The sequence below is a fragment of the Procambarus clarkii genome, chromosome 28 (assembly GCF_040958095.1).
Source record: "Procambarus clarkii isolate CNS0578487 chromosome 28, FALCON_Pclarkii_2.0, whole genome shotgun sequence".
NCBI classification, from domain to species: domain Eukaryota; kingdom Metazoa; phylum Arthropoda; class Malacostraca; order Decapoda; family Cambaridae; genus Procambarus; species Procambarus clarkii.
Genome location: NC_091177.1, coordinates 39,950,044 through 39,977,913, shown reverse-complemented (window position 1 = coordinate 39,977,913; position 27,870 = coordinate 39,950,044). Strand labels below are relative to the sequence as shown.

The 27,870-nt window shown below is 42.1% G+C and overlaps 1 protein-coding gene across 2 annotated transcripts; it reads left to right on the top strand.

Annotated features, from left to right (window-relative positions):
• The first annotated feature begins 112 nt into the window (after nucleotides 1–112).
• Nucleotides 113–27,870, top strand: LOC123755064 (transcription and mRNA export factor ENY2). Of its 2 annotated transcripts, XM_069332946.1 has the most exons (4): nucleotides 113–326; nucleotides 7,584–7,671; nucleotides 26,259–26,360; nucleotides 27,074–27,870. In XM_069332946.1, exons 1-3 carry the CDS (start codon nucleotides 198–200, stop codon nucleotides 26,330–26,332), a joined length of 291 nt encoding a protein of 96 aa, XP_069189047.1. In that variant the 5' UTR covers nucleotides 113–197; the 3' UTR covers nucleotides 26,333–26,360; nucleotides 27,074–27,870. The 2 variants fall into 2 exon arrangements, with proteins under 2 accessions (XP_069189047.1, XP_069189046.1); XM_069332945.1 differs by having other exon boundaries at nucleotides 114–326; nucleotides 26,259–27,870.

Sequence of the window (27,870 nt, the reverse complement as noted above, 5' to 3'; positions counted from 1 at the left end):
GTACGTACCTTTACCTGAATAAAAAAATCTAAATCTAATATAAACGAGTCTGTAGAGCGCCGGGCGAACAAGAGACAGTCGCCACCTGGCAGCATGTAAACAAAACCTGGTAATTACAGTCTTGTAATTGTGGCACTCTGCTCCGCGTCGCCACAACAAACGGGTCGACAAGCAGTCCTGCCAGGTTTGCCACGACAATGTCCGACCGAAGCACACAAATGAAAAACTCCATCAACCAGAAACTGGTGGAGACTGGAGAGAAGGAAAGGCTGAAGGATATGCTGCGGCAGCGGCTGACGGAGTGTGGCTGGAGGGACGAGCTCAAGGTTAGGGAGTAATTAAATTTTAAATTTTGACCCGAGGGGCGAGTTTATTGGGCAGCGCCACTCATCTTGTGAGTGGACATACCGCCATAGCAGCATGTACAACATTCCCCAATAGGAAGAAAACCCGCTGGGTTGTTCATCCTGTCACTTGTACCCAGACACAGCTGGGACTTGCTTAACTGTCTCAAGTGAACAGCTCTTCAAACAAGAAGATTAACATCTATCAACCCTTAAAAGTTTACGTTATCTTGCGGGTGCAAAATGGAGAAATCTTTTAAGAACAGTAACAATATTTGACAAATAGTGTTTTCCTAACTCAAACAATGTGGGGTTTATTACTCTACACATACTTCTGATTTCTCTCAGGTGTTCACATTTACGTAGATAGTGGTCAAGGCGGTGTCCATCACTCTCACCACAGATTCTGCAACTTCGCTGATCAACTGTTGTTTCCATTCCATATCTCCATGGATATTTGTATCCAAGACGGATTCTCGCTATTACTGATTATCTCCCTCGTCCTCCTCCTCTTCGGCCATAATGATTGGGATTGCCAGCTGCAACCATATTGTACCAGCGTACAGATTCACTGATTTGTGCTTCTATCCTCCTTTCCTCAGTTACCTTGTCACGGTGATGTTGCCTGACAATACCTCTAATTTGTAGTAGAGAATTGGGTATGAAGTATTCAATATGGTCTCCTTCAGTGCCTTCAGCAGCCAGCACATCTGCTCGTTCATTCCCACATATTCCAACATGGGAGGGGATCCACAGAAACTTGATGACTCTTAGGGAATAATATCCAAAATCACTTATGTCCTCTAAATACCCAACACAAAGCTGCTGTTTGAACAATATCTAACTGGCCCCAGACAGCACTTGGCACCCTTACTCAAATCTCTGAATATGTTAGATATTAAGTCACTGCACATCCTCTCTTGTGTGCTCTATATATTTAAAATTGAATTGTAATGTCAATCCTGACCTTCAACGCTTCCTAGAAGGTTGTAACAGAACTCATGTGCACCACACCAGAAACAAATACCTATTTGATATTCCAAGAGTGAGACTTAATCAAACTAGGAATGCTCTACAAATCAAGGGACCCATAATGTGGAATGACCTTCCCAATCATGTCAAAGATTGTACCTCTCTCAGCCATAGTGAGATGAAATCTAGGTGCTACCTAATTGACTCCATGTAACCTACCTTACTTATAAATGTCAACCAATGTCTTACTATTTAAAAAAAAAATGCTGTTTGTTGACCAACTTGTATATTGGCTATTTCCTACCATGTTCCCCCCTTTTTTTTCATCTTCTATTATTTTCTTTCAACTCGATTTATACTTTTAAGCTCAATTACTATTAAGTTTTAGTCTAAGTGTTTTTTTCCCCACCGCACCTTGCCCGAAACACTATGCGTACTAGTGGCTTTAGGTATTGTATGTGCTACCTCTATCTTTAAATCTAACAGAATATTTGTACTGTACTGTAACTCTGTAACTATGTATGTACTTTTCCTAAATAAATTAATAATAATAATAATATTATTATTATTATTATTTACCTGAATTTACTTGATGGCCGCTAACAATTCAGTGGCCTCGATGAGGGCAGGATGCTAGCTGCATAGCCACATTTGCCCTGATGATTTTTTCCAGCTGCATTTAAAAGTAGCAGTTTTGTCTTTGACGGCTTCGGCGGGTAGGTGGTTCCGGTGTTAATAACCCTGTAGGTACCTGCTCGATGGGGTTCTGGGAGTTGTTCTTCTCCCCAAACCCGGCCTGACTTGTGAAAGTTTGGTCTCACCGAGTATTAAGTTTTAGTCTTAGTGTTTTTCCTGCCTGAAACGCTTTGCGTAATAGTGGCTTTAGGCATTGTATGTACTAGCTCTATCTATAAATCCATCAACTTTTTGTATCTCACCTTGTATGTATGTACTTTACCTGAATAAATATTTGTATTTGTTGTATTTGGTCCACCAGCCTGTTGCTTGGAGCGGCCCGCAGACTCACATACCTACATACTCACCACAGCCCAGTTGGTCCGGAACTTCTTTTAGAAAACAGTCTAGTTTTACTTAAAGATGTCCACAGTTGTTCTGGCAATATTTCTTATAGTCACTGGGAGGGCGAAAAAGCATCTCCTGTGTTCAGTCCTACAGTGTGGCCTTGCTTTTAGCTTGAAACCGTTGCTCTTTGTTGGTGTTACATCTGACCTTTGAAAGAAATTGTTTGGATCAGCATCCTCCAAGTACAGTTTTTTAAAAGCTTCGATGAGATCTGGTCTGTCATGCCTTGTTTCTTGTCTTGTAATTAATTTGTTTTGTTAGGGGACGGAAGCATGTATGTACTCACCTAGTTGTGTTTGCGGGGGTTGAGCTCTGGCTCTTTGGTCCCGCCTCTCAACCGTCAATCAACTGATGTACAGATTCCTGAGCCTGCTGGGCTCTGTCATATCTACATTTGAAACTGTGTATGGAGTCAGCCTCCACCACATCACTTCCTAGTGCATTCCATTTACTAACTACTCTGACACTGAAAAAGTTCTTTCTAATGTCTCTGTGGCTCATTTGCGTACTCAGCTTCCACCTGTGTCCCCTTGTTCACGTCCCGCCAGTGTTGAATAGTTTATCCTTGTTTACCCGGTCGATTCCCCTGAGGATTTTGTAGATTGTGATCATGTCCCCCCCTTACTCTTCTGTCTTCCAATGTCGTAAGGTGCATTTCCCGCAGCCTTTCCTCATAACTCATGCCTCTTAGTTCTGGGACTAGTCTAGTAGCATACCTTTGGACTTTTTCCAGCTTCGTCTTGTGCTTGACAAGGTACGGGCTCCATGCTGGGGCCGCATACTCCAGGATTGGTCTTACATATGTGGTGTACAAGATTCTGAGTGATTCCTTACACAGGTTCCTGAACGCTGTTCTGATGTTAGCTAGCCTCGCATATGCCGCAGACGTTATTCTCTTTATGTGGGCTTCAGGAGAGAGGTTTGGTGTGTTATCAACTCCTAGATCTTTCTCTCTGTCTGTTTTATTAAGTACTTCATCTCCTATTCTGTATCCTGTGTCTGGCCTCCTGTTTCCACTGCCTAGTTTCATTACTTTGCATTTACTCAAGTTGAACTTCAACAGCCTTTGTTGGACCATTCACTCAGTCTGTCTAGGTCATCTTGTAGCCTCCTACTATCATCCTCTGTTTCAATCCTCCTCATAATTTTTGCATCGTCAGCAAACATTGAGAGGAACGAATCTATACCCTCTGGGAGATCATTTACATATACCAGAAACAGTATAGGTCCAAGGTGGTATGTAGGCTATAGGTGGTATGTAGCCAAGCTTGTAAAGCATAAGGTAGTATTGAAACGATTATAGGAAAAGCTCAATTTGTAAGGTAGTCTTGAAAAGATCGCTTTGTAAGGTCCCGCACAGGAAGAGATTCAGCTAGCCTCAAAGAGTGTCCATCAGTCAGGAAGAGATTCAGCTAATCTTGAAAATATCAATGAACAACACCACCATGGAAGCCGCTAACACTGTTCATCTATGCTACTTGTATCAGATGCAACATCACTGAACGCAGAAAACGATTCATCTATGTATCATCTATATAAATTCGAGATGGCAAGGGTGGGGCTCAGAGCTACAACTGGATACGCTCGCTGTATCATCCTCATAGGTGCTGTATCACTGGCATCCGACCGTTGTGTTAAGCCCTTATTGCGCCTAGCTTCACCAATGTTATGACCCTTATGTTCTTCAAACAATAGGGTCTGAATTGCACCGACTGAGCGCAGTCTTTCAACACCGTGTGAGACAGGTGTTTGAGAGCCAGAGGCATGTGTGCCACAATTGGTTGCTCACGCAGTACTAACCCAGCCAGCAGCCCTTGTCTTTCATATTCGTTATAGCAAAAGGTTCGTTCAGTGTTTGTTGGGTAGGCTGCTCCATTATGACAATCTTTCTTTGTTTCAAATGTGTTCCATTTGTTTTGTATTTGTCACTTACTTCTCAATAATGGAGCGGCGTACCCGACAAACACTGAACGAACCTTTAAGGCATTTGTCCATTTTTCAAATTGTTTCAACAGTTCTTTTATTTTTTTTTATTTTTTTTTTTTATTTAAGAAACATGGAGCAGCCGACCTGTAGACCACCGAACGAACCTTTTTGACATTTGTATTGGTTTTCAAAATTCTTCATTTTTTTATTATTTACGTTTTTTGTATGTAAGAAACATGGAGCAGCCTACCTGCCGACCACCGAACAAACCTTTTGCTATAGGACAAATGAAAAATAAATATTGAACACATTTGAAGAAAGGAAAATGTCGTAATGGTTTATTCAGTGTATGTAAGGTAGGCTTCTCCATTATTGAGACGTAAATGACAAATACAAAACAAATGGAACACATTTGAAACAAAGAAAGATTGTTATAATGGATCAGCCTACCTGCCGAACACCGAACGAACCTTTTTGACATTTGTTGTATATCAGACATTGCATTTCTTTTTTCCTACAAAAACGTCAATGCTTTCCAACATCTCAGCAGTCACCCTTTTATATCCCAGCATCGTTAGCATCTTTAAACAAGAACAACATAATTTATGTGCATCGTCGGAGGCGTCTAAGAATGTGCAAGAAGCAGCACGACCCCACCATGTGGTGTTGACGTTACTCAAATCAGCGTTCGTCATACGGAACAAGAAAACGAACTAACAAGCATGACGTCACACGAGCTGTGCCGCATGTCTGCGCAGCTTCCCCCCCCCCCTTCCTCGGGAGGGGGAAGGGGGAGCCCCAAACCCCCGCGCCGGCGATCTCCGCCCAAGTTCCTCGGCTGATGGGATAATGCACGGTCGTGTGGCTCCAGCTCCGGTCTTGTCTCAGTGCTGTGACTTGTTTGCAGTGCTGCTCTTACGGTGGTCGTGTGAGCTGGGAGTAATATTCTCAGGTACTCGGGCTGCATGTGCTTAGGGTCACCTTCCCTGAGTGCCCAGTAAGTATCGCCCTTGGGGCTTGGGGTTGCCTTCCACAAGTCACCTTGGGTCTACCTCTGTTGGCTTTTCGCTGCTTGGTGTTTGGCCTCCCCGAGTGTTTGCGGGTTTTCCTCCCTTGTTTACCTTGGGGTAAGTGGTAGTTATAGCACTGGTGGGGCGCAGGGTACTGCGTAGCTAGTTTTCACCTATGACAGCGGTCGGCTCTGTTCCCTCTAGGTACGTTGTCCACTTGTGTGGTTTTTCTTTTATATTTGTTTTTGTCTGGTAGGGGGGTCTGCCATGTGTTCCCCCCCCCCTCTTATATTAGGTTCGTTTGTGTGGTGGCACCCCCCTGCTTCGCCTTCACGGGTGGACACGTCCCGTGGGTTCAGCTTTAGCAGTTTGCTTGGTAATTTGAGGCGCCAGTTAGCAGTGCCCTGCCTGGGATAACCCTTAGCAGACCCAGTCTAGGGGCCCTGGGAAACCCCCCAGGGGCTCTCGGGTCCAATAGTGGAGACCCTTGCGTCCCTTCTCGCTTTGTGCGAGTTGAGGGTTTCTCTGTCCCTTTGTCTCAGGGTGACGCAGCTCCCCCCTTCCCCCTCCCGGGGAGGGGGGAGCTGCGCAGACATGCGGCGCGGCTCCTGTGACGTCATGCTTGTTAGTTCGTGTTCCTGGGGGAGTTCTGTACACTCATTTGTCGATTTTTTTTGTTTCTTATCAAAAAGTTTCTTATCCTTCCTATTATCTTAGCATCATCAGCAAACATGTTCATATAATTCTGTATACCAACTGGTAGATCATTTATGTAGACAATAAACATCACTGGTGCAAGAACTGAACCCTGTGGTACTCCACTTGTGACATTTCTCCAGTCCGATACATTGCCTCTGATCACTGCCCTCATTTTTCTATGTCATTTTCTATGTCATTTTTAAAAATCCAGTTTCCAGAACAACCTCTTATGTGGAACTCTGTCAAAAGCCCTTTTTAGGTCCAGATAGATGCAGTCAACCCAACCATCTCTTTCCTGTAATATATCTGTTGCTCGATCATAGAAACTGAGTAAATTCGATACACAGGATCTTCCAGATCGAAAACCATACTGTCTGTCTGATATTATATCATTTCTCTCCAGGTGTTCTACCCATTTAGTTTTAATTATTTTTTCCAATATTTTGACTATTACACTTGTCAATGATACCGGTCTATAATTAAGGGGGTCTTCCCTGCTTCTACTTTTGTAGATTGGAACTATGTTAGCCTTTTTCCACACATCAGCTACAACTCCTGTAAACAGGGATGACTGAAAAATCAATTAGAGGAATGCTGAGTTCAAGTGCACATTCTCTCATAACCCATGGTGAAACTCCATCTGGACCAACTGCCTTGTTCTTATTTAGCTCCGTGAGCATTTTTTCCACTTCGTCTCTAGACACCTTTATGTGCTGTATGTTGTTCTCTGGAATTCTTATTGTATCTGGTTCCCTGACGATTTCATTTTGTACAAACACACTTTGGAACTTTTTGTTTAACCCTTAAAGTGCGCATCACATCATATGACGTGTTGGAAGTTGTTCCAGTCAACTGCGCATCACGTCATATGACATGTTGGAGTACTACGCAAGATTTAAACTGGTACTTTACATTTCTTTATGAATATTGAATTCCATTCCATTCCAGGTTATGATGCAGTAAGCTATCTCAGTGATATAGCTTCAGGGAGCCACTGGGGCTCTACCAGAAAGAGGTGTTTCATTACATTCAACACTGGTTTATTAAGTCAGAAACAATATTTGTACCACTGCCATAATCATCTAAGCACCTCAGTCACAATCATGTTTCTAATAAAACAGATGACTTCTTAGCCATGGTAAGGAAGTACATCTTCCCTTTGCTGTTACACATACGGTACTACTTTTGCTGGATGACATGGCTCTATCTCCAATATTATCTCAGAAGAAAAGCCTGTAAAAATGCTTGAGTAATGAGAGATCTGACTAACCTCACACAAAGAAAACACATGGTTGGTATGTGTACCCTCACAGTATGCCTCAGAATAAACATCGCAAACATCCTTGTACAATTTATTATACAGTATAAGGTCGGTAAAACATTTCTAGAATATTAATGTATTATTTTAAATAATCAGTATTTGACATATTATTGTGTTCTGTACAATATAGTGTACAGTACTGCACAGTAATCTAATAGTTTATAAAGATTTTCACTGTTACTTGTGCAATAAAAATACAATGCAAAATAATTCTGTTATCTTTTTCAGGAACATGCTAAAGAGATTGTACGAGAGCGAGGATTACAGAAAGTGACTGTTGATGATTTAGTAAAGGAAATCACACCTCAAGGCAGACGTAAGAGCAATTGTATTTGGTTATTCTCTAAAGTACAACTTGCCATGTGCTCTTGACAAGGATCATGGACCTAGATTCACAAAGCTCTGTGTATTTCTTCATAAGTATGTGTGCTACGAAGGTTCCTAAGTACCAGCTAAGAACGTGCCAAAAGGCGATTCAGAAAAGTAAACTTACAAAGATTTTTAAGTAGTTCACTTAGGTCTCGCTAGATGTCACTAGGCTTTTAGTTTGGCCAATCAGAGAGAAGGTAACATTTTTCATCTTACAGCTATAGCCAATCACGACGCTAGCATATCAGAGCTTATCCGTGACCACTTGCTACTTATTTACATCAAATTTTCTTATAAAATTAGTACATTTTGAAGTAAAATTATGTTTTTCAACTTGTACAGTCAGCACTGACATTGTAGTATACAAATATGTTACATTTTTTGTTTACCTACATAATTCTAAGAGATAGTGTATAGCTTTCATTGTAGCTCCCAAGATTTGAGAAGCGATGGTATTTATTTACGTATATATGTAACCCAAGGGCCACTATCTATATAGTGGCCTCGACGAGGACAAAAAACCGGGGGCTTGTTAAGTCCCGCCAATTGTCCTAATGATATTTTCTAGTGGATTTTGGCATTTACGGCTTCAGCGGGTAGGCGGTGCCATGGGTTTATTTATTTATTTATTTATTTCTATACAAGAAAGTACATTGGGTTTGTGAGGATACATAGCATGGTATTTACATTCTTGTAAAGCCATTAGTACCCACAGCGTTTCGGGCAGGTCCTTAACCCTTAAATTACACATCGCATCATATGATGCTTTGGAGTACTACGCAAGATTTAAACGGCCCATGGATACACGGGGTTCACCACACCTTCACCAGGGCTCTTGTAAACAGACGCCATTTAAAAAAAAAATCGTGGGTCAAATTCCCGGGTGTTAGGGGCCTCAGTATTGAGTGAGCTACCAAGCCTGACGCACGCAGCATGAGCTCACAGCACTGCTGTTCAGCTTGTGACCACAGCATCGCCTAAAAATGCCATAATATACTTGTTCATGCTATTATGTAGCGATGATATTATTATAGAAGACCCCTGACTGTGATAAAACTGACCAGGGTTCTGATAATAGCAGGATTGTGGTGATATTTATCGCTGTGCTCCATGGAGGGAGGAGTAATGCTGTGGGAGGGAGGGTAGTGGCATTGTCTTCTGACTGTGTGTGGCCACTTTTTATTGACTGCACTCACCATACCAGCTTAGTGGTTTGCTATGGTGAACACAAATGTAGATACTTATATATAACGTGTTTATAGAGGGTATAAACAGTAATAGGAGAAGGTTGGGAGCCGCCATTTTGGTGAGGGAGGTGATGTCGTCTGCACGACTTATCATGTTGTTTACTGGTGACCACTATGGTCTTTGGGCACCATACCAGTTTACTTGTACAAGTATGGTGAATAAAACAGGTAGACACTTATATATAATGTGTGTATATAGTGTAATAACACCACAAACAGTATTGTTGGAGGAGAAATATTAGTGCGTCTAGCCTTGACGGCGGCCGCCACCAGCTTACTGTGTGAGTAGCTACGTCTTTGTGCCTTTACTCACCATACAAGCTTAGATGTACAGTTATGGTGAACAAAACATGTAAATACTTATATATAACATCTGTATATTAAAGCAAAAACAGTATGGTGGGAGGAGAATGGTGGCAAGTCAGGTGAGGTGAGGGAGGGAGGGAGTGGCAGCCAGTGGCAGGTTGCCACTGGCTGCCATTGCCACTGCCACTCGACATACCAACTTAGTGGTTCGTTATGGTAAACACCAATGTAAATACTTATATATAGCGTCTGTATATAATGAATAAAATAAAAAACAGTATTGTGGGAGGAGAATGTGGGCGAGTCAGGTGACTTGAGGGAGGGAGGAAGTAGCAGCCAGTGGCGGACTGCCACTGGCACTGCCACTCAGCATGCCAACTTAGTGGTTCGTTATGGTGAACACGAATGTAGATACTTATATATAACGTCTGTATATAGTGAATAAAAGCAAAAACAGTATGGTGGGAGGAGATTGTGGGCGAGTGAGGTGTTGAGGGAGTGAGTGACTGGCTGGTGTGTGGTGGTCACTCCTCGTTACTTTTTGACTCATAATAGCAACTTAGTGGTTCGTTATGGTGAACAAAACATGCAGATACTTATTTATAACCTGTGTATATAGTGTAATAACCGACAAAGTATTTGTTCACTGTTTGATGAACATAATTGAATCAACAATATGCACACCATATTTTTGAGTACAGCAATGATTCACTCATTTTATTATATAAATATATCACACTACACACTATTGAATAATATTACAGCAAAAAAAACTACGAAAAATCAATCAGAGACATTGAAATAATTAGGTAATTATCTCTTTGTGGCAACTCCGGCCTGACAGCTGGCGAGCAATAAACCATCTGGGACGCACGCCGAGTCAGCGCCTGTTTTTTTCCAGACTTCCCCGCCCTATAGCGGGCAATATATGCCACTTACAATTTTTTTATTATTTTTCCCATGATCAGTGAACACAAATTAAGAGGTTTAGAAGAAAAAAAAAAATTTTTTTTTTTGTATGCGTCTGTGAGTGACATGTTAACACTTTTGCACTCCGGTGAATGGAAAAAACTTTCCCCTCGTGCGCGCGGCGTTTCGGGCGATCGAGCGGCAACATTTAAAAGTGTATACTCTTGTCAATGTCTTGACATTAATTTTCGATGTACGTATTTCATTTTTGTACCAATGTGTTCGCAATAGAATGTTCTAGAAGAATATAAGTATAAAATGTCACCAAAACATAAGTTAGATCAGCACCAAATAAAAAACTACGTCGATCACTAGCCGTGAGCGCCAGACAGCAATGAAAGGTTTCTTCTATCTTCAGGGTTGTCAACTCCACACTTGTCCTACAGGGTTAATTTTGGTATCACTGAAATCGCAATAAAATTCTCTACACGGACATATGCATGTAAATATAGAATCAATGTCGCAGCTCACCCACAAGAGTGTAGGAAGTGGCCGAAGTGTTACCCGCGGCGGCATATCGGCGAAACCCGCATTGAAAAGTGTATATTCAATTCACTGCCCTGACATTATTTTTTGATGTACGTATTTCATTTTTGTACCAATGTGTTCACAATAGAATGTTCTAGAAGAACATAAGTATAAAACGTCACATAAGGATGCGTTCAACCGGCAACAAATAAAAAAACTACGATTATACTCGTCATGTCAATAATACAATTGTTGTACCACGATGATTCACTGCCATGCCGTTCTCCCAAATAAGCTCTTTGGCTATTAGAGAAAACGTAAATTTCATGGTGAACATTTGTAAACTATCCCCAAATAGATCGGATAGAAATTGGAATTTATACAAATATTTTTTCTCGAGACTCCAGCCGGAGTCACCCATGCGGACACAAGAGAAAACTTGGTGATGATGTCCGGCGCCACCCCTGGGTCAAAGTGTTAAATAGCCAGGCGCCATACAAGGGTTAATCTAACAGATGATTTTAAGTAGGTAAATTCTAGCAGAATTTATAAAATGATAGGTTCATTGCAAGAAAAAAATGAAATGAGAGAGATTAGTAGGCATATTAAAGCACATCGGTAGCTCTGATTGATTGCAATGAACAGCTTGATTGGTAATTTAACAAAGATTAATACGCACAATACAGCATATTGATAGCACATATAAGAAGACAGCATGATCACAATGGTAAAATTGTTTGGATTAGGTACATAATCCTGGGAGGTACGTCCTCCCAGCAAGTATAAGAAATATTGCCGGAACAACCGTGGACATCTTCAAGAGGAAACTAGATTTATTCCTCCAAGGAGTGCCGGACCTACCGGGCAGTGGTGGGTATGTGGGGCCTGCGGGCCGCTCCAAGCAACAGCCTAGTGGACCAAACTCTCACCAAGTCAAGCCTGGCCTCGGGCCGGGCTTGGGGAGTAGAAGAACTCCCAGAACCCCATCAACCAGGTATCAACCAGGTATAAAGATTGGGAGATTGGGAAGCACTAGATACAGTGCAATTTTAAAGCACAAGGTAGGAAACTATGAAGATGAAATTAGGTACAGTACTTTTTAGTTTTGTTTTTGTACGAGGCAAAAGTTGGACAGCTTTTCAATTCATTAGGGAGTGAAATCCGTAGACTAGCTCCCTTTATTTGCATAGTGTGTTTACACAGATTTAGTTTGACTATGGGAATATCAAAATGCTATTTATTTCTGGTGTTGTGATAATGGGTCCTATTACATCTGTCCAGGGAGAGTTTCAGAGCAGGGTTTACATTTAAGAACAGGGCTTTGTAAATGTAATTGACACAAGAGAATGTGTGGAGTGAGTTTATGTTTAGTATGTTTAGGGATTTAAACAAGGGGGCTGAATGTTGTCTGAAAGCAGAGTTTGTTATTATTCTCTCCCCCTCCCTGTCCGGCTCGTTGATGCCGTGAGGGGGCTTGGTGGGCGGCTGCTGGAGTGTGATGCTCCATGGGCCATTCCTCTGTCCTTTTGTGGTCTTATGCTCCTGCTGCTGTCCTCACGAATTTTGCCAGACACCTTTTCCTTTCCTTTTGTTTTGTTTTTCTCCCCCCCCCCCCCCTCTTCTCCTTTCAGATTGTCATTTCCTGTTGACCTTGTGCCTGTTTTGTTCATTCTTTTGGCCTTCTTTTGTTATGATGCCCGGGTGTTTGATAAGGCATACTCTTGCACCCGTAGAACTATAGTACCCAACGTCGAGAGCGAGGGGAACCTTTTATTGTTAATCCTCCTTTTGTCACTGAACCCGATCTCGACAGACTGACGGTTCTTAAGATGGCATTTGTGGGGCGTATACTTATGACGCACCCCTTGGGGGCCCCAGCATGATCGGCGATAGCTTCTTGTTAGGTGTCCTACCTCTAATTGTGGCTCCATGGTGGGTGTGGGGGGCGCATTTGTGAATGAAAGTGTTACTTCTCGTCTTTGTCTGTAAATTTTCCTTTTGTACCCTCTCAGGCTCGTGGGGTGGGCGACCAAGCCCCCGAGTCAGACTGTATTGGAAGACCGGGCTCTGTACCCCCCGCTGCATTGGGCTCCGACCTTGCTCCTCCTTTGACCCTCCTGACTACTTCCCCTCGGCTCCCCTCCCTTCTCTGTGGTTGGGTCGAGCCACAAGCCCCCAGTGGTGACCACCTCGTCTCCTGGCACGGCTCAGTCTCTCGTTATGACTACTGTGCATTTTAACCCCCCTCTCTCTCTCTCTCTCTGGGGGTTCTCGACGCCGTCCACGCCATGGCCGCACTTGCTCGATTCCTTCTCGTACTAATGCATATCAAGCCTTGTTTAGTCCCGCTTCATTTGCCAAATACTTTGATCTCCTCCCTCTTGATTCTACGCCTCCTGACGATTTCTCCCTCCATCGGCATCTTGTTGATTCCGTGGATGCCTCTGTTACCTTCAACCCCACCTGTCTCGGTACACGTGTCGTTGCTGCTCCTTCTCAGGATGCAGCCTCCTGCTTGGCTGCCTTATCCTGCCTTGGCGAGAACCCTGTTCGGGTCTCCAAGAATGCTCGGTTGATATTTGGCATATCCTCGAAGCCCAGGGCCATTCTGTCCCCTAGGTAGACACGTTTACTCGTCCCCTCGTGGTCGTCGCCGTCAGACCCTTCGGGTTGTGAAGATTACCTTTGATGGTAGGACCCTTCTGCCCTCTGTCATTCTTGCTGGTGCCAGGTGCTCTGTCCAGGAGTACATTCCCTTTCCTTGGCTCTGTAATAAGTGCTGGAGGGTTGGGCATGGAGTCATCTGCTGCTCCAGTACTGTCTCTCTCTGTCCTGTGTGTGGGAATGAGGGTCACTCTAAGTCGGAGTGCACTTCTCCCCAGTCTCGCTGCCTCAATTGTAGTGAGGCCCACCCTGCCTTCTCCCGCGCGTGTGTGTGCATTACAAGCTTGAGGCGGCCGTCCTCAACTTGAAGCACCGGGAACGTTTGTCTTTTCCTGAGGAAAAACACCAGGTTTGCAGTCTCCCACCTTACACTAACGTCTCTTATGCTCACATGTTGTGCTCTTCCTCTCCTCTTGTCCTTCCCGCTTTCCTTGGTCTCACAACCGTTTCCGGGCCTTAGACCCAGACACGCCCACCGCCACCTCCTCTGTTCCTTTGAGATCTGTCCTGAAGGGTCCTCCTCATGGCTCTCTGTCTGGGGCTCCCCCTCCTTTCTACCCAGTCTGTCGTGTCTCCTATGTCTTCTTCCTCGTCTCCCTCCGATCCTCCTTCTCGTCCTTCTTCTCCATCTGTTGGCTCTTCATGCTGCCTGTCAGTGTGAGCTGATGTCCATCGCTCTCCCAACGGCCATTGTGTTTGCTCTCGTTCTGCTTCTCCTGTTGAGACGCTAGAATCTGTTGCCCAGTACATTGTTGCTGGGACGCCTGTCTCTTTGAGTCAGAAGCATAAGCCTGGGTCCTCTTCTCTCCTCCTCCCCGGCAGGTAAGAAGGCTTCGCTTTCTTCCTCGCCCCTACCTCTGACTCTCTCACTCCATCCCTTCCCGTTTTGGTAGTTGCGCCCCCTGTTCCTGCTATGGAGGTTTCTTTGGCCCCAGCTTCCCTCTCGGTTGCTGCCCTTGCTGAGGTGCGCTCCCCCTCTTTCTGCTCCTCCTCCTGCTGCTGCTGTCCTTGACTGTTCCTCTCAGTTGTCTCCTCCTCCTCCTCCGGATCTCACTCGTCCGCCTCTGGTCTGTTCTCCCGCTGCCTTCCCTCCGTCTTTGCTCAGTTTACTCATGCCCCCTAACCTTGACTTTGCTGACCCTGATCCCGACCCTGACCTTCTTTAACATGCTGTGTTCCTCTTTCACCTTTGTTTCTTCCTTGTTCTCTGTTGCTATCTTTTCTCATTTTGTTAATGTCTCTTCTTCAGTGGAACATTCGTGGATATTACGCCAATTTCCTTGAACTCCAACTTCTGATTTCCCGGTTTTCGCCCCTTTGTGTCTATCTCCAGGAGCCGATGCTTGGTGCTCGTCCTAGTCGCTTCCGTGGCTATTCCTTTCTCTCCCCCCCCCCCCCCCCCCAGCATCAGCTGGAGCCCATAACTCTTCTGCTCTCTTGATTTGCTCTGATGTTCCTCTCGTCCCTTTACTTTTTTCCATCACTTTTCCAATGTTCTGGTGCCTGTATCTTTGTGTGTAAGTGGTACACGGTTTGTTCCATTCAACTTCCCCCAAATGTCCTGCTTTCACTTCCTGATCTTAAACACCTTCTGGACTCCTTGCCGGAGCCTGTGCTCCTGCTAGGTGATTTCAGTTGTCGACATACCCTTTGGGGTGATGTTCTGATAAACTCCCGAGGTCGCCTTCTCGAACCGTTCATCCTCTCTTCTTCCCCGTCTCTTCTGAATTCTGGTGAGCCCACTCAATTAGACTCGGACTCGCTTCCTGCCCTGTCTTGATCTTTCTCTTTGCTCGTCTTCCCTTTACTTAGATTTCAAGTGGAGGGTTCTTGATGACCTATATGGCAGTGACCATTTTCCCATCCTTGTTTCCTTTTTCTCTTTTCACCCTCCCCTCTCCTTCCCTAGGTGGCGGTTTGCCGGGGCTGACTGGCCTCTCTTTACCCTCCGTGCTACTATCTCCGACCTCTCCATTCTGCCTCTCCCTCGCGCCTTCCTCCTTTTGTATGACACCGTCTTCAACACTGCCCTCCTCTCTATTGCTCGCTGTTCCTCTCGGGAAATGCGGAAGTGCATTCCCTGGTGGAATGTGGACTGTGCTCAGGCTGTCCGCTGTAAGCATGTAGCCTGGAAGAGACATCGTCGCCGGCAGACTACTGAATCTTTTCTTTTGTTTTGGAAGGCAAGTGCAGTGGCCCGTAGGACCATCCGTACGGCTAAATAAGCATGTTAGATGTCTTATGTCTCCACCATCATGTCCCAAACTCCTCTACCACTGATCTGGAAGCGTATCCGCAAGATAGCGGGTAAGTTCGTTCCCGATGTCTCACCGGTCCTTCACCTTAGTGGTACTCTTGTGGCGGACCCATTGCAGGTCGCGACTGAATTGGGTTCCCACTTTTCGTTTGTTAGCTCTGGTTCTCATCCCCCCCATTCCTTCCTTCCTTCGTAAGCCTCCTCTTGAATCTCATCCTTTGGATTTCTGTACCTATCTCTGCCTTCCCTATAACGATCCCTTCTCTCTCTCTCTGAGCTCCAGTCTGCCCTGGCCCCTCTGTGGTTCTACAGCGGCAGGCTCCGATGGCATTCATTATGAGATGCTTCGACATCACCCTCTGTGCTCGTCTCAGCATTTACTGAGTCTTTTTAATCGGGTCTGGGAGTCGTCATCAGTCCCTGAGGACTGGCTCGATGCTGTTGTTCTCCCTGTTCGGAAACCATGGGTCTCTTGGGCCTTCCCCCAAGGACTTCGTCCAATCGGCCTCACGAGTTGTGTCTGCAAGCTCTTTGAACGTATGGTTAACGTTCGTCTGATGTGGTTCTTAGAGCACTATCACCTCCTTTCTCCTTCTCAATTTGGTTTTCGCAAATGCCGCAGCACAACAGATGTCCTGGTGAATTTGGAGGTCTATATTCGTACTGCTTTTGCTGCGAAGACCTCCGTTGTTGCCGTCCTTTTTGACCTGGAAAAGGCTTATAACACTACCTGGGTGTCATATTTTGTCCCAACTTCATTCTTTTGGCCTTCATGGGAATCTCCCTCTCTTCCTCCAAAGTTTCCTCTCTCATCGTTCCTTTTGAATGAGGCTCGGTACCACTCTCTCTGCACCTTTTCGGCAATATGAGGGTGTGCCCCAAGGTAGTGTTCTGAGCTCTACTCTTTTTCTTGTTGCTCTCAATGGTCTTCTTTCCTTCCTTCCTTCTGGCGTCTTCTCCGTTCTCTACGTCGATGATCTTACCCTTTGCTGTCGGGGTGATGATTCGCCTCTCCTTCAACGGCGGCTTCAACTTGCAATTGATGCCGTGTCGTCTTGGGCCACCGATCATGGCTTCAAGTTCTCTGCATCTAAGACTTGAGCTATGACTTTTACTCAGAGGCGTGTCATTCTTTATCCCTCTTTGTCTCTTTATGGACATCCCCTTGTGTACAAGGATTCCGCTAAGCTTCTGGGGTTACTCTTTGACACTTGTTTGTCTTGGTCAGCCCATATCTCTTACCTCTGTGCTGAATGCTCTAAGGCCATTTCCCTCCTTAAGTATGTCCCATACTGTACTTCTTGGGGGGCGGATAGGCATACGCTCCTCTCTCTACATTCATCACTCGTATGGTGTCTGCAGCTGTATTACATCACTTAACTCCAGTATCTTTGATCTCACTCCTTCTATGTTGGTGTTTGTAATTTTAAGGAACATGTTTCCCCCTCTCCTTATTCTTCACTACCCCTTTCTCTAGTGATTTTGTTGGTTTGCCTTTTTGTACCATTTTACTGGTCTGCCTATCACTATCATTTTGTAGAAAAAAGAATTGATTTCTTCTTCATTCCTGCTCTCATTTAGACGTTTTGCCTCGACGAGGTTCAGTTTCAGCTTCTCTCTGTCTTCTTTTGAAAGATCTCGTCTTAACTACCATACTTTCCCTTCCTCGTCACTTTGTAATTATTTAGCATTCCTTAGTACTTCTTTCATCTGTTTGGCACCGTTTAGGGTGATCCTCAATGGTCAATCTTTCCCACTTGGTCCACTTGTCCACACAAGTGGATATGGTCCACTTCTGTGGTCCAACTTGTCATATGTAGGGATTATTAACTGTGATAGAATGGGGAAAGTTTTCCACCAGTCTGTGAACTCTGTTCCAACATCGTAAGCTAATCTGCACATTCCCCGCTTCGGCGAACCATTGTTCGTCGAACCGATTGAGTAAATCCGGCCTGAAAAGTTGCGACCTAGCCGGAGATTCGTTAAATCTGGGTACGTTGGATCGAGGTTGTATTGTAATGGCATGATCACCACCACAGTTGGAACAGCAGAGTATATCTGACACACAGTCACATGTGTAATGAGAACCAAAGCATTTGCCACATTTGATGTTGTTGGTGCAGCCATAGTGAAACCTTTACAGTGGTACCTCCATTTACGAATTTAATCCGTTCCCAGAAACGTGTCGTAACTCAAAAATTCAGAACTCAAAACAAATTTTCCCATGAGAAATAATATAAATTGAATTAATCCTTCCACCCCAAAAATATTATCTTTAAAATAAATTTCCATGAAATATTGCTCTTAAGGGGCGATTCCTATCTATTTCATATTTTCCTATCCCAAAATCACTGACATTTTCCCTTTAAGTAGTGAGGCCTTTTCCTAAACCTACTGTTTTCTTAGTGTGTACATGCTTGGAGAATATTCACTCCTGTTACCAGTTTTACTACATAGCTCAAGATTGAGGCTGTTGTTTTTCTACACTGCCTGTCTAGAATGTATAGGTTAAAGTTCAAGTTCAAGTATGTTTATTGAGATAAGCAATAAATACATCTCAAAGGGATAGAGTAGCTTAGGCTATTTCTACCCCCCTCTACTTCAAGTCCCTCAAGGGGCACACAAATTCAATGAGTACAAATAGACAAATAACATTACAAGAATCCCATTTAACATTGCAGGTTTATATAGTAAGTACAGCATATAATTGTTACACTCTGGGGGCAAAATTCTTGTAGCTCCTAAGTATACTGTCTATCAAACCATGATCACACATCCAAACAATTTGATGTGGTACACTATTTATTTCCTTATTTCTATAGTTTTCAATAAGTTGACACTCTAATACATAATGTTCTAAGGTGTGGGCGTGCGGCATACTACATAATTTACACTCCTTATCTTTTTCACTGACATCAACACCATATTGCCAGATATATTTGTATCCTAATCTTAATCTCATGTAAATTGAATCCTTCCAAGTAGACTTTCCTTTACCATAAGTGAAGGACGAATTTGTATTTATTATTGAATAATTCTTAAGTGTGTTACTACTGTCCACCATTGCCATTCTCTTTACCATTTCTTCACCCTCCTGGATCATCTTGATTCTTGTTTTTATTTGTTTCAAGGTTAACTGACATACAACATCAACAAGAGTTTTTTCAGTGACTCTCTTCGCTATGTCATCAACTACCTCATTTAACAGTATTCCCACATGTGAAGGGATCCACATGAATCTTACTTTATACCCAGTTTTTTCTAGTCTCTTAACATTCTCTCTACACTCTATCACAATATTCTGATATACTGGGCGTCTGCTATTTAACCCTTAAACTGCGCATGGCGTATATATACGCCCTGAGTAACATGTCCCATGGTGCGCATGGCGTATATATACGCCATAGGGTGCCAGGCCTGATTCAAATGGCCCGCGGCTACACGGGGTTCACAGTAGCTTCCTCAGGGCTTTTGTAAACAGATGCCATTTAAAAAAAAAATCGTGGGCAATATTCTCAGGTGTGAGAGGCACAGTACTGTTGGAGCAACCAAGGCCGGCGCACGCAGCATGAGCGAACAGCATTGATGTTCAGCTTGTGACCACAGCATCGCCGAAAAATGTCAAAATAAATATATAATTGTTATTATTTAGCGATGACAATATTACAGATGACCAATGACTGTGATATAAATAACCAGGGTTGTGATAATAGCAGGATTGTTGTAATAATTAGCGCTGTGGGAGGAGTGATGCTGAGAGACGGAGGGAGACAGCATCGTTTACTGACTGTGTGGCCACCTGTTATTGTTTGCGTTCACCATACCAGGTCAGTGGTTCTCTATGGTGAACACAAATATAGATACTTATATATAATGTGTGTATTAGTGTAATAAAAGCAAAAGGATTATGCTGGGGAGGAGCCATATGGGTGACGGAGGTGACGTCGTCTGCACGATTTGTCTAGCTGTTTAGAGGGTGGCCACTATGCTCTTTGGGCGCACTACAAGCTTAGGTGTACAGTTACGGTGCATAAAACATGTAGATATTTATATATAATATATGTATATAGGGTAATAACACTGCAAAAGGTATTGTTGGGGGAGAAAGTTTAGTGCGTGTGACCTTGAAAGAGTGAGGGAGCCGTCAGCCGCCATCTGTGTATAGCGACGACTCTTAGTGCCTGAACTAACTATATCAGCTTAGCTGTACAGTTGTGGTGAACAAAATATACACATACTTATATATAACGTCTGTATATAGTGTAATAACACCACAAATGGTATTGTTGGGGGAGAAAGTTTAGTGCGTGTGTTGAGGGAGTGGCAGCGAGTGGCTGGCTGGTGTGTGGAGGTAACTCTTCGTTGCTTTTCGACTCAATACCAACTTAGTGGTTCGTTATGGTGACCAAAACATGCAGATACTTATATATAACCTGTGTATAGAGTGTAATAGCAGCAAAACTATTTGTTTATTGTTTTATAAACATAATAATTGAATCACTAATATGCACATCATACTTTTGAGTATAGCGATTATTAACCACTTTTATTATATAAATATATTACAATACACACTATTGAATAATATTACTGCAAAAAAAACTAAGAAAAAATCAATCGGAGACATTGAAACAATTAGGTAATAATATCTTTGTGGCAACTCCCATCTGTCAACGCGGGTGACGCTGACCGGGTCTGACGACCGCTCTGTCAACGCCCACTTTTTGCCAGACTTCCTCGGTCAATTGCGCCCAAAATATGTCGCCTACGATTTTTTTTTTTTTCCGTGCTCAGGGGACACAAATTAATACTTTCGCGCTCTCGGCGCTCAAAAAAAAACAATACCCCAGATGCTTTCGGCACTTCGCGCGCCTACGCGGTAAGACCGAAAAAGTGTACACTCTTTTGACTGTCCTGACAATAATTGAAGGCGCACGTATTTAAATTTGGTATCACTGTGTTCGCAATGAAATTGTCTATAAGAGCATACCTATAAAATGCCGCCCAAGCATAAGGAGTATCAACACCAAATAAAAAACTATGCAGATCACTCGCCGAGAGCGCCAAACAGCAACAAAATGTTTCCTCTCTCTTAATGGTTGCGAAGCCTACAGTTGTCCTACATCGCTAATTTTGGTATCATTGGAATCGCAATAAAATTCTCTACACGGACATATGCATATGAATGTTTAATATAGGTAATTGCCCACCCGCAAGAGTGTGTGAAGTGGAGAGCAGTTAGCCGCGAGCGCACTGTCGAAAACACAGGTGGGAAATCATGCTTGGAAAGTTTATACGTTTCCTGACCCTACTTTTCTATGTACGTATTTCTTTTTTATACCAATGTGTTCGCAATAAAATTTTCTATAAGATGAACTGTATAACATTTGTACAAAGCATGTGTAAGAGAAGCGCCAAATATAGAACCACGTCGCTCAGTATGCGTTCGCGGCAGAAACGAACGCATTGTTTTCGTTCGTTTGATGTTTGTCATGTTTATACTTGTTGAAACATTTTATAATTTGTATGACAGTGATCGCAGTAAAATTCCCTACACAGACATATACATAACACATACAAATATTTCCCACGTGTTGGATATATCAACGGCTAAAGGGAACCCACTGCCACACGCTCGCCACACGCTCGCCACACCCCCAAACATACTTTGTGTATTTTTTTTTTTACTCATAGAAGTTTATGTGATATAATATTCATTCTGGTACCAAAAAATTCGCAAATAAATTCTCTACAAAACAAAAGTATCCCCATCCATTTTGGTTAAAAATTGGAATTTATAGAAATATTTTTTCGATTGACGAGAAAAGTAGGCAGTTATGCGGAATCGTAAGAAAAACCAGTGACGAGTTATCTCTAATATAAAGCGCGAAAGTGTTAACATGTTTAGAAGACGAAAAAAAAATTTTGAATTTTTTTTTTTTCTTGCGCACAGGGGTGTAAATGTCCATATGACCCCTGAGCAGTGTAAGGGTTAAAGACTCTAACGCTCCTCTGCTGTCAATAAAGAAGCAAACATTTTTACCACATTTGACTACTTCCTGTAATCCTGCTAATACTCCTTGGAGTTCAGCCTGCGTTGAAGAGACATTGTCAGTTAAGCGGCGTCCAATAACAGTATCTACAGTGCCGATGTCAGTGTACTCCCTGATCAAGACTCCACATCCTGCCTTCCCATCCCTAGCTACTGACCCATCGCAATATACATGTAGAGTGTTTTCTGTAGGCAGTTTTTTAATTATACAATCATATGTTGCCCTCAGCTCTCCTATTTCATACATACTTTTTTTCTTATGCAAGGGAGTAATTACTACATCTACATTACAATCCTCCCATGGTGGTGTAAATTTTCTCTTGGGCACAGCAATACACTCTGTAATAATATCATACTTTATAACATTAAAACATAATTTATTCATATATACTCACTTCTTCATCATACACTGTTCACTACTTCCCACCTTTTGAACCGAAAGGATTAATTCATTAGCTCCCCCACCTCTCATTAATCTAATGGCAGAGGCTACATTTATCTCTTCAATTCTATCCCCAATACTCTGCAGATTCAACTCCATCCTCATTATCTCAGTCATAGCATTTCTTGGGCATCCTAAGATAATTCTCATGGCTTCATTTTGTACCTTCTCCAACTTGCCCATCCTACCTTTACCAAAACAAGAAATGACAGGTGCAGCATAATCAATAAGAGATCTTACAGTACTCAAGTATATCATTCGTAGCACAGGGACTCCCACTCTCTTTCCACAGCATGCTAAGGCCTTCAGAGGTTGTAATCTCTTCCGACATTGACCCAACAGTCTGTTCATCTCGGCTTCCAAACTCTCATGGATATATCCAACATATATGCCTAAATATTTATATATATTAACTCTCTATATTTTTACCGTTTATTTTCAATACAATGGGGCTCCGACTTCTACATTCAAACTTAGTTTCATTTTCATTAACCACCAGTCCCATATGGTGACACAGGTTTCCGATTTTGACCAACACTGTTTGAACCTTTGAAATATCTTTGCCCTGAAACAAAATATCATCGGCATATATGATCGGAGTTACCCCATTTGAGTATCTCTCAGATGATCTTATTCATTAGTACATTAAACAGGGTGGGACTCAACACTCCTCCTTGAGGTGTGCCGAGTTCAAAAGACCTCACACCTGACATACAACCTTGATACCACACCTGAGCCTTCCTTTCGTAAAGATAATCCCCTATCCAGCGCAATAATTTCCCTTTAACACCAAGACTAGCTAGTTCATATAAAATAACCCCTTTGTTGGCTTTATCAAAAGCTCCTTGTAAATCAATGAAAATTCTATCATAATCATTTTCATTAGCTAGACATTTAATAATACAATCAGAGGTACTTTTTCCTTTGAGGAACCCGAACAAATTACTAGACAGCTGATCACCTATTATATATAAAAGTCTATTTAAAATGATCCTCTCCATCATTTTACAAAAACACGAGATTAAAGACACAGGTCTATACTCTCCATTGGCTTTAGGGATAGGGATGATCATAGCTTTTTTCCATTTACTGGGAATACTGCCCTCTTTATAACTAATATTAAAGAGGTCTAAAAGTGGGCTTTTCGTCATAATGGCAAGTTCATTAAGTATTTCATAAGTTACTCCATCCTCCCCAGGTGCGGTAGATTTCCCAACTTTAATCGCCGTTATTAGTTCTTCTCTGGTAATACCTGTGCAAGTGACATCACCACTGTTACCTGCTATAAGTATAAAATCCTTTCTTAGATCTTTCCAAGAATCTAATGACTCTCTCGTTACAGCGGGTAATGAACTAAGTTTGGCAGCTTCCGCCCATTTATTTACGAGCCCATTTGCAATTCCTTGCGGGTCTGGATGTGCAACAAAATTATGCTTTTTAACCCTTATTTTATTTACATCTTGCCAGATTTCCTTCAAGTTTCTGTTACTCCCAACTTTCTCTGCAAATTCCTGCCAATACTTGCTCCTAATTTCCTTTCTCTTCTCCCCACACAGCCTAGCAACTGCCAGTAAAGCATTCTTCCCTTCCTCAGTCCTACCATTCCTATTCCAATCCCTGTGAGCTCTTCTCATTGTTAATGTCCACCCCTTAAGCATCTTGTCATGTGTATAATTTTCTTTTCTGGGGGGATGCCTTTTTATACTAGATGTTTTCCGGTTCAATATTGCATTAAATACATCTACCTCCTTAATTAAATCTTCATAAAATGCTTCTGCTGAAACTGGCTTATAAGTATCATACCAAGACTTAATATGGCCAACAAGACCCCTTAATTCTCCCTCATTAAACTTTAACCTTTTCCTCTGAAGGCAGGCATGCTTTTTATCTAGTTTAAGCTGTATTTGTAATGCATTATGATCACTTAGCATTTCATCCACAGTAAGACAATTCCCCTCTATGCCCTCAGCATTTATTAAACAAGCATAATCTAATCTCCCTCCCCTCAAATGAGTAGGAGAGGGCTCGCCCAGCAGTTGAACATCTTCATGTTCCTGCAAAAACTGGTACCATCTGCAACCATTCCTATTTGCTTTACCCCTTGATCCTAAAGCTGGGTGTCTGGCATTAAAATCCCCTACCACAAGTGTATCTTCAGAAAAGAAGGAATCTGGCAAGTATCTTAAATCAAGGTAGCTATCAGAGATGTATAGATTAATGAAATTTAACTCTTGGTCCTTTAATTGTATCCGCAAGCTAATACTTTCAATACCTCTATATCTCTGAGGGATTTCAGTTATCTCGGCAGGTATGGTACTTTTGACATAACATGAGACCCCCCTAGTTCCTCCATCAGCATATAAGTGAAAGCCTCTATAGCCATTTAGCCTCAGTATGCTACCATCCCTATCCCCAGTTTCTTGGAGTGCTACTATGTCAATATCTTCTCTAAGAGTATAATAGTGTACATCCACCGCTCTAGTTTTTAATCCATTAATGTTCCAAGATATTCTCAATTTACTTTCATCCATGATTAATAATAAAACTACCTTTGCCCTGTCCGTCACATTCCATGAGATACGAGAGTACCTTAGAAACTTCCTTCCAACACCGTAACATTTTTTATTTCTCCCCACTTTCACAACTACTACTAACATCGAAGGTAATATTATTCATATCTATTTTCTTTGTTATTTCTGTAACCCGTTTTACTCTAACCGTTCTTTCACCATTTGTCACAACAGGAGGTTGAACACCGAGAACACTACTAGAAAGTGTATTCTCCTGACTATCCTCTATCATCGTTACCTCATGCACATCATTACTTTCTTCTACACACGTTTCACTTTCCATTTCACGTCCCGTTATACTTTCAATTACACGTCCTGTTTCACCACCATCTTCACCCCGTCTACCTTCCATAGCCAATTTTTCCAATGCCTCAATCCTCTTATCTAGTTTTTTTAGATACTCCAAAATTTGATTACCAACCTCAGAGGCGACCATATTGTCCTGAACCTTGTCGTCACAAGGTTTCAGTTTTTCCACTGCATGATGTACTTTCCCTAAGCTCGCCTTTACTTTCTCCGTCCCTTTTTCCCACACATTGATCATAGGGGCTGCCGTTGGCTTCCAACTGTTTCCTCCATGTTCCTCTTGCACAATCTTTCCTTGCTGCGAGGATACATCTATCCTGCTTGTAAGACCCGTCCTAGTCTCTTTCAGATGAGGCTACATGGGGCATAGAGAGGAACCAGCATTGTGGCTGCCTCGACAGTTGCAACAAAATGGGATGATTTTTTCACTTCTTTCAATCTTGACTCTACACTCTCGCGAGTCGTGTTTTTTCCCACAATACCGACACCTGGGGTCAAACTGGCATTTCCATGCCATATGTCCCCAACGTGAACACTTCATGCACAGTATGGGCTCCTCAACGTATTTTGCAACGTTCCTATAGCCTAGTCGTTGCACAAAAATTTTCTCCGGCGCCTCACCCTTTACCAAGGCAACAACCTGGCTTTGTTTGTCACCACGAACACTGTTCCTCTTTGCCCAGACAACATTATCATTGTTAAGAAGAAGACAGTCAGGATCCAAATAAGTTGGAAACTTGAAAACTATGATCTTTGTGTGCAACATACCTTCTTCTGGAGGAACCATCACTACATTTTCAAAACCAACCGTCGTGAGGCGTTCCACGGCCTGTTCAGTCCCAACTGTTATGTAGGGCCGGTGAAGACCCTCCTTGAAAAGTGGTTCGTATTCCAAACATTGTTTAGCTAGACGTACCGTCCACTCTAGCTTTTGGTGGAAATTCAATTGGCATGTTGTAGGGAACAACAGCCTCTTTCTTCTTGTCTTGTCTTGTCTTGCTTGTCTTGAGTCTTGCTGAGTAGGGTCTCATTCTTTGGTCTCTTTGTAATCTCATCGTCACTCTCACTGTCTCGCTGTCTGTTATTATTTCTCTGTTTCTTTTTGTTCACTACTACTTCAAACGGTCTGTTATCATCTTGTCTGTCCTCCTCACTACCACTTAGGCATACCGCCTATGTATAGGTTCTCCTCTAAATATATTATGAAGATGTCAAGGTTGTTGTAAATAGCAATTTTCCATTCTCGTCCACAGAATTGGTACCCGATACAGTGAAGCGAGAGTTGCTGGCAGAAATAAAAAAGTTCCTGGCTTCACAAGCACAGTGATCATCTGTGGTTCATTGTTGCCTTAAAGGTATAACTGTGTATTTTTTCTTATCAGGCAATTTGTCATTTGTCAAGCTAAATTTGAATAAATGAATGTAAATTGTAAAGTTTGTTTAGTTCACTCATACAGTACAGTATAAGCTTTTAATATCGGTCAACTAATATTATTGAGAAAACAAAAAGTAATGCAATAATTTGAGAATACCCAATTTAAAGAACACACCGAAATATGATTCTTGCAACATATTACAGGTACCAAAATGTAGAAAATTTCAGAGAATGTTATGTATTTTAAGCAGGCATTTCTATTCCTGATTTAAATGTTGGTGTATGCAAATGTGTTGAATTTGTAATATGACAAAAGAACCAAGAATGCTTTGTTAAATAACCTGATATGATGTATCAAGAATTATCATACTAAGTCGAGGTATTACATATAAAACTTTAAAACTGAGGACAAAAAAGATGCATTTCTGGCAAATTCAATTTTATCTTGTATGGAGCTGACACTTAGTGTGCATGTAAGTCTTGTTTATGTTGTTAACACTTTGTGTGTCTGGCGCCTCTGTTCTTTCCCGACCGTAATCGTTCCGTGCTCTCCGGGCTGCTGCTACGTACTTCAAGATAGAGGCTGTTGTATTTCTATGCAATTGCCTGTCTAGAAATGTACAGGTTCTCCTCTACATATATATGAAGATGTCTGGGTAGTTATAAATAGCAATTTTCCATTCTCTTTCCCAGACTTGGTTCCTGATACAGCAAAGTGCAAGTTGCTGGCAGAAAAGTTTACATTAATTTTACATTCTCTTAAGTTATTTATTGGATTATAACTAAATTTCATATCAAAATGTTTGCAAAGAAGTCTCTAGAGAACAGAAGTAAGAACAAAAATGTATTTACAACAGATTATGAGCAACAGTATGAATATATGAATGTTTTATGAATAACAATCGTATGACATGACACGTTTTAGTGTCGTCGGAACGTTTACTGTTGGAGTATGGATGACATATTTTAGCATCATCCGAATGCAAACATGAATGTCATTCAGTGGTGTCATAGCACTTTTTTTTATTATTATTCACTATTAACCTGTACATTCTGTATGCCTTTTGGTTTACATTTAAAATACATAACAGATCAGTTGCTTGAAATTTTATTGATGTGGAAATTACCATTTTTTAATTTGGAGTGAAAATGTACAAATTGAAAATTAACAACCCTTTTGATGTCTGTGATTTTAGAGTACAGTATTTACTCTTTTTTATACTAGATATTTGCTATATTTGAACATACAAGATTATAGCTCCTATCATAAACAGTCTTATTGGAGTTTGATTCACCTTAGACTAGGGAAAAATGTATTTCCTAATTTTGAAAAAAAAAAAATCATTGTGCCTTGTGGTGCGAATTTATAGGTAACAAGAGGACAAGATGACCTTGGAAAAGATTTTTATAAAGCATGTAAGTTATACTTTCATGACAATAAACCTTTCTGTTTCTAGTGTAACTTATTAATAAAAATGTCTGGCAGTTAA

Excerpts from the sequence above, each read along its gene's own strand:
- LOC123755064 (XM_069332946.1), top strand. The coding sequence starts at position 198 with ATGTCCGACCGAAGCACACAAATGAAAAACTCCATCAACCAGAAACTG. Across the intron at positions 327-7,583 it reads GCTGGAGGGACGAGCTCAAG|GAACATGCTAAAGAGATTGT; the intron begins GTTAGGGAGTAA and ends TATCTTTTTCAG. Across the intron at positions 7,672-26,258 it reads AATCACACCTCAAGGCAGAC|AATTGGTACCCGATACAGTG; the intron begins GTAAGAGCAATT and ends TCTCGTCCACAG.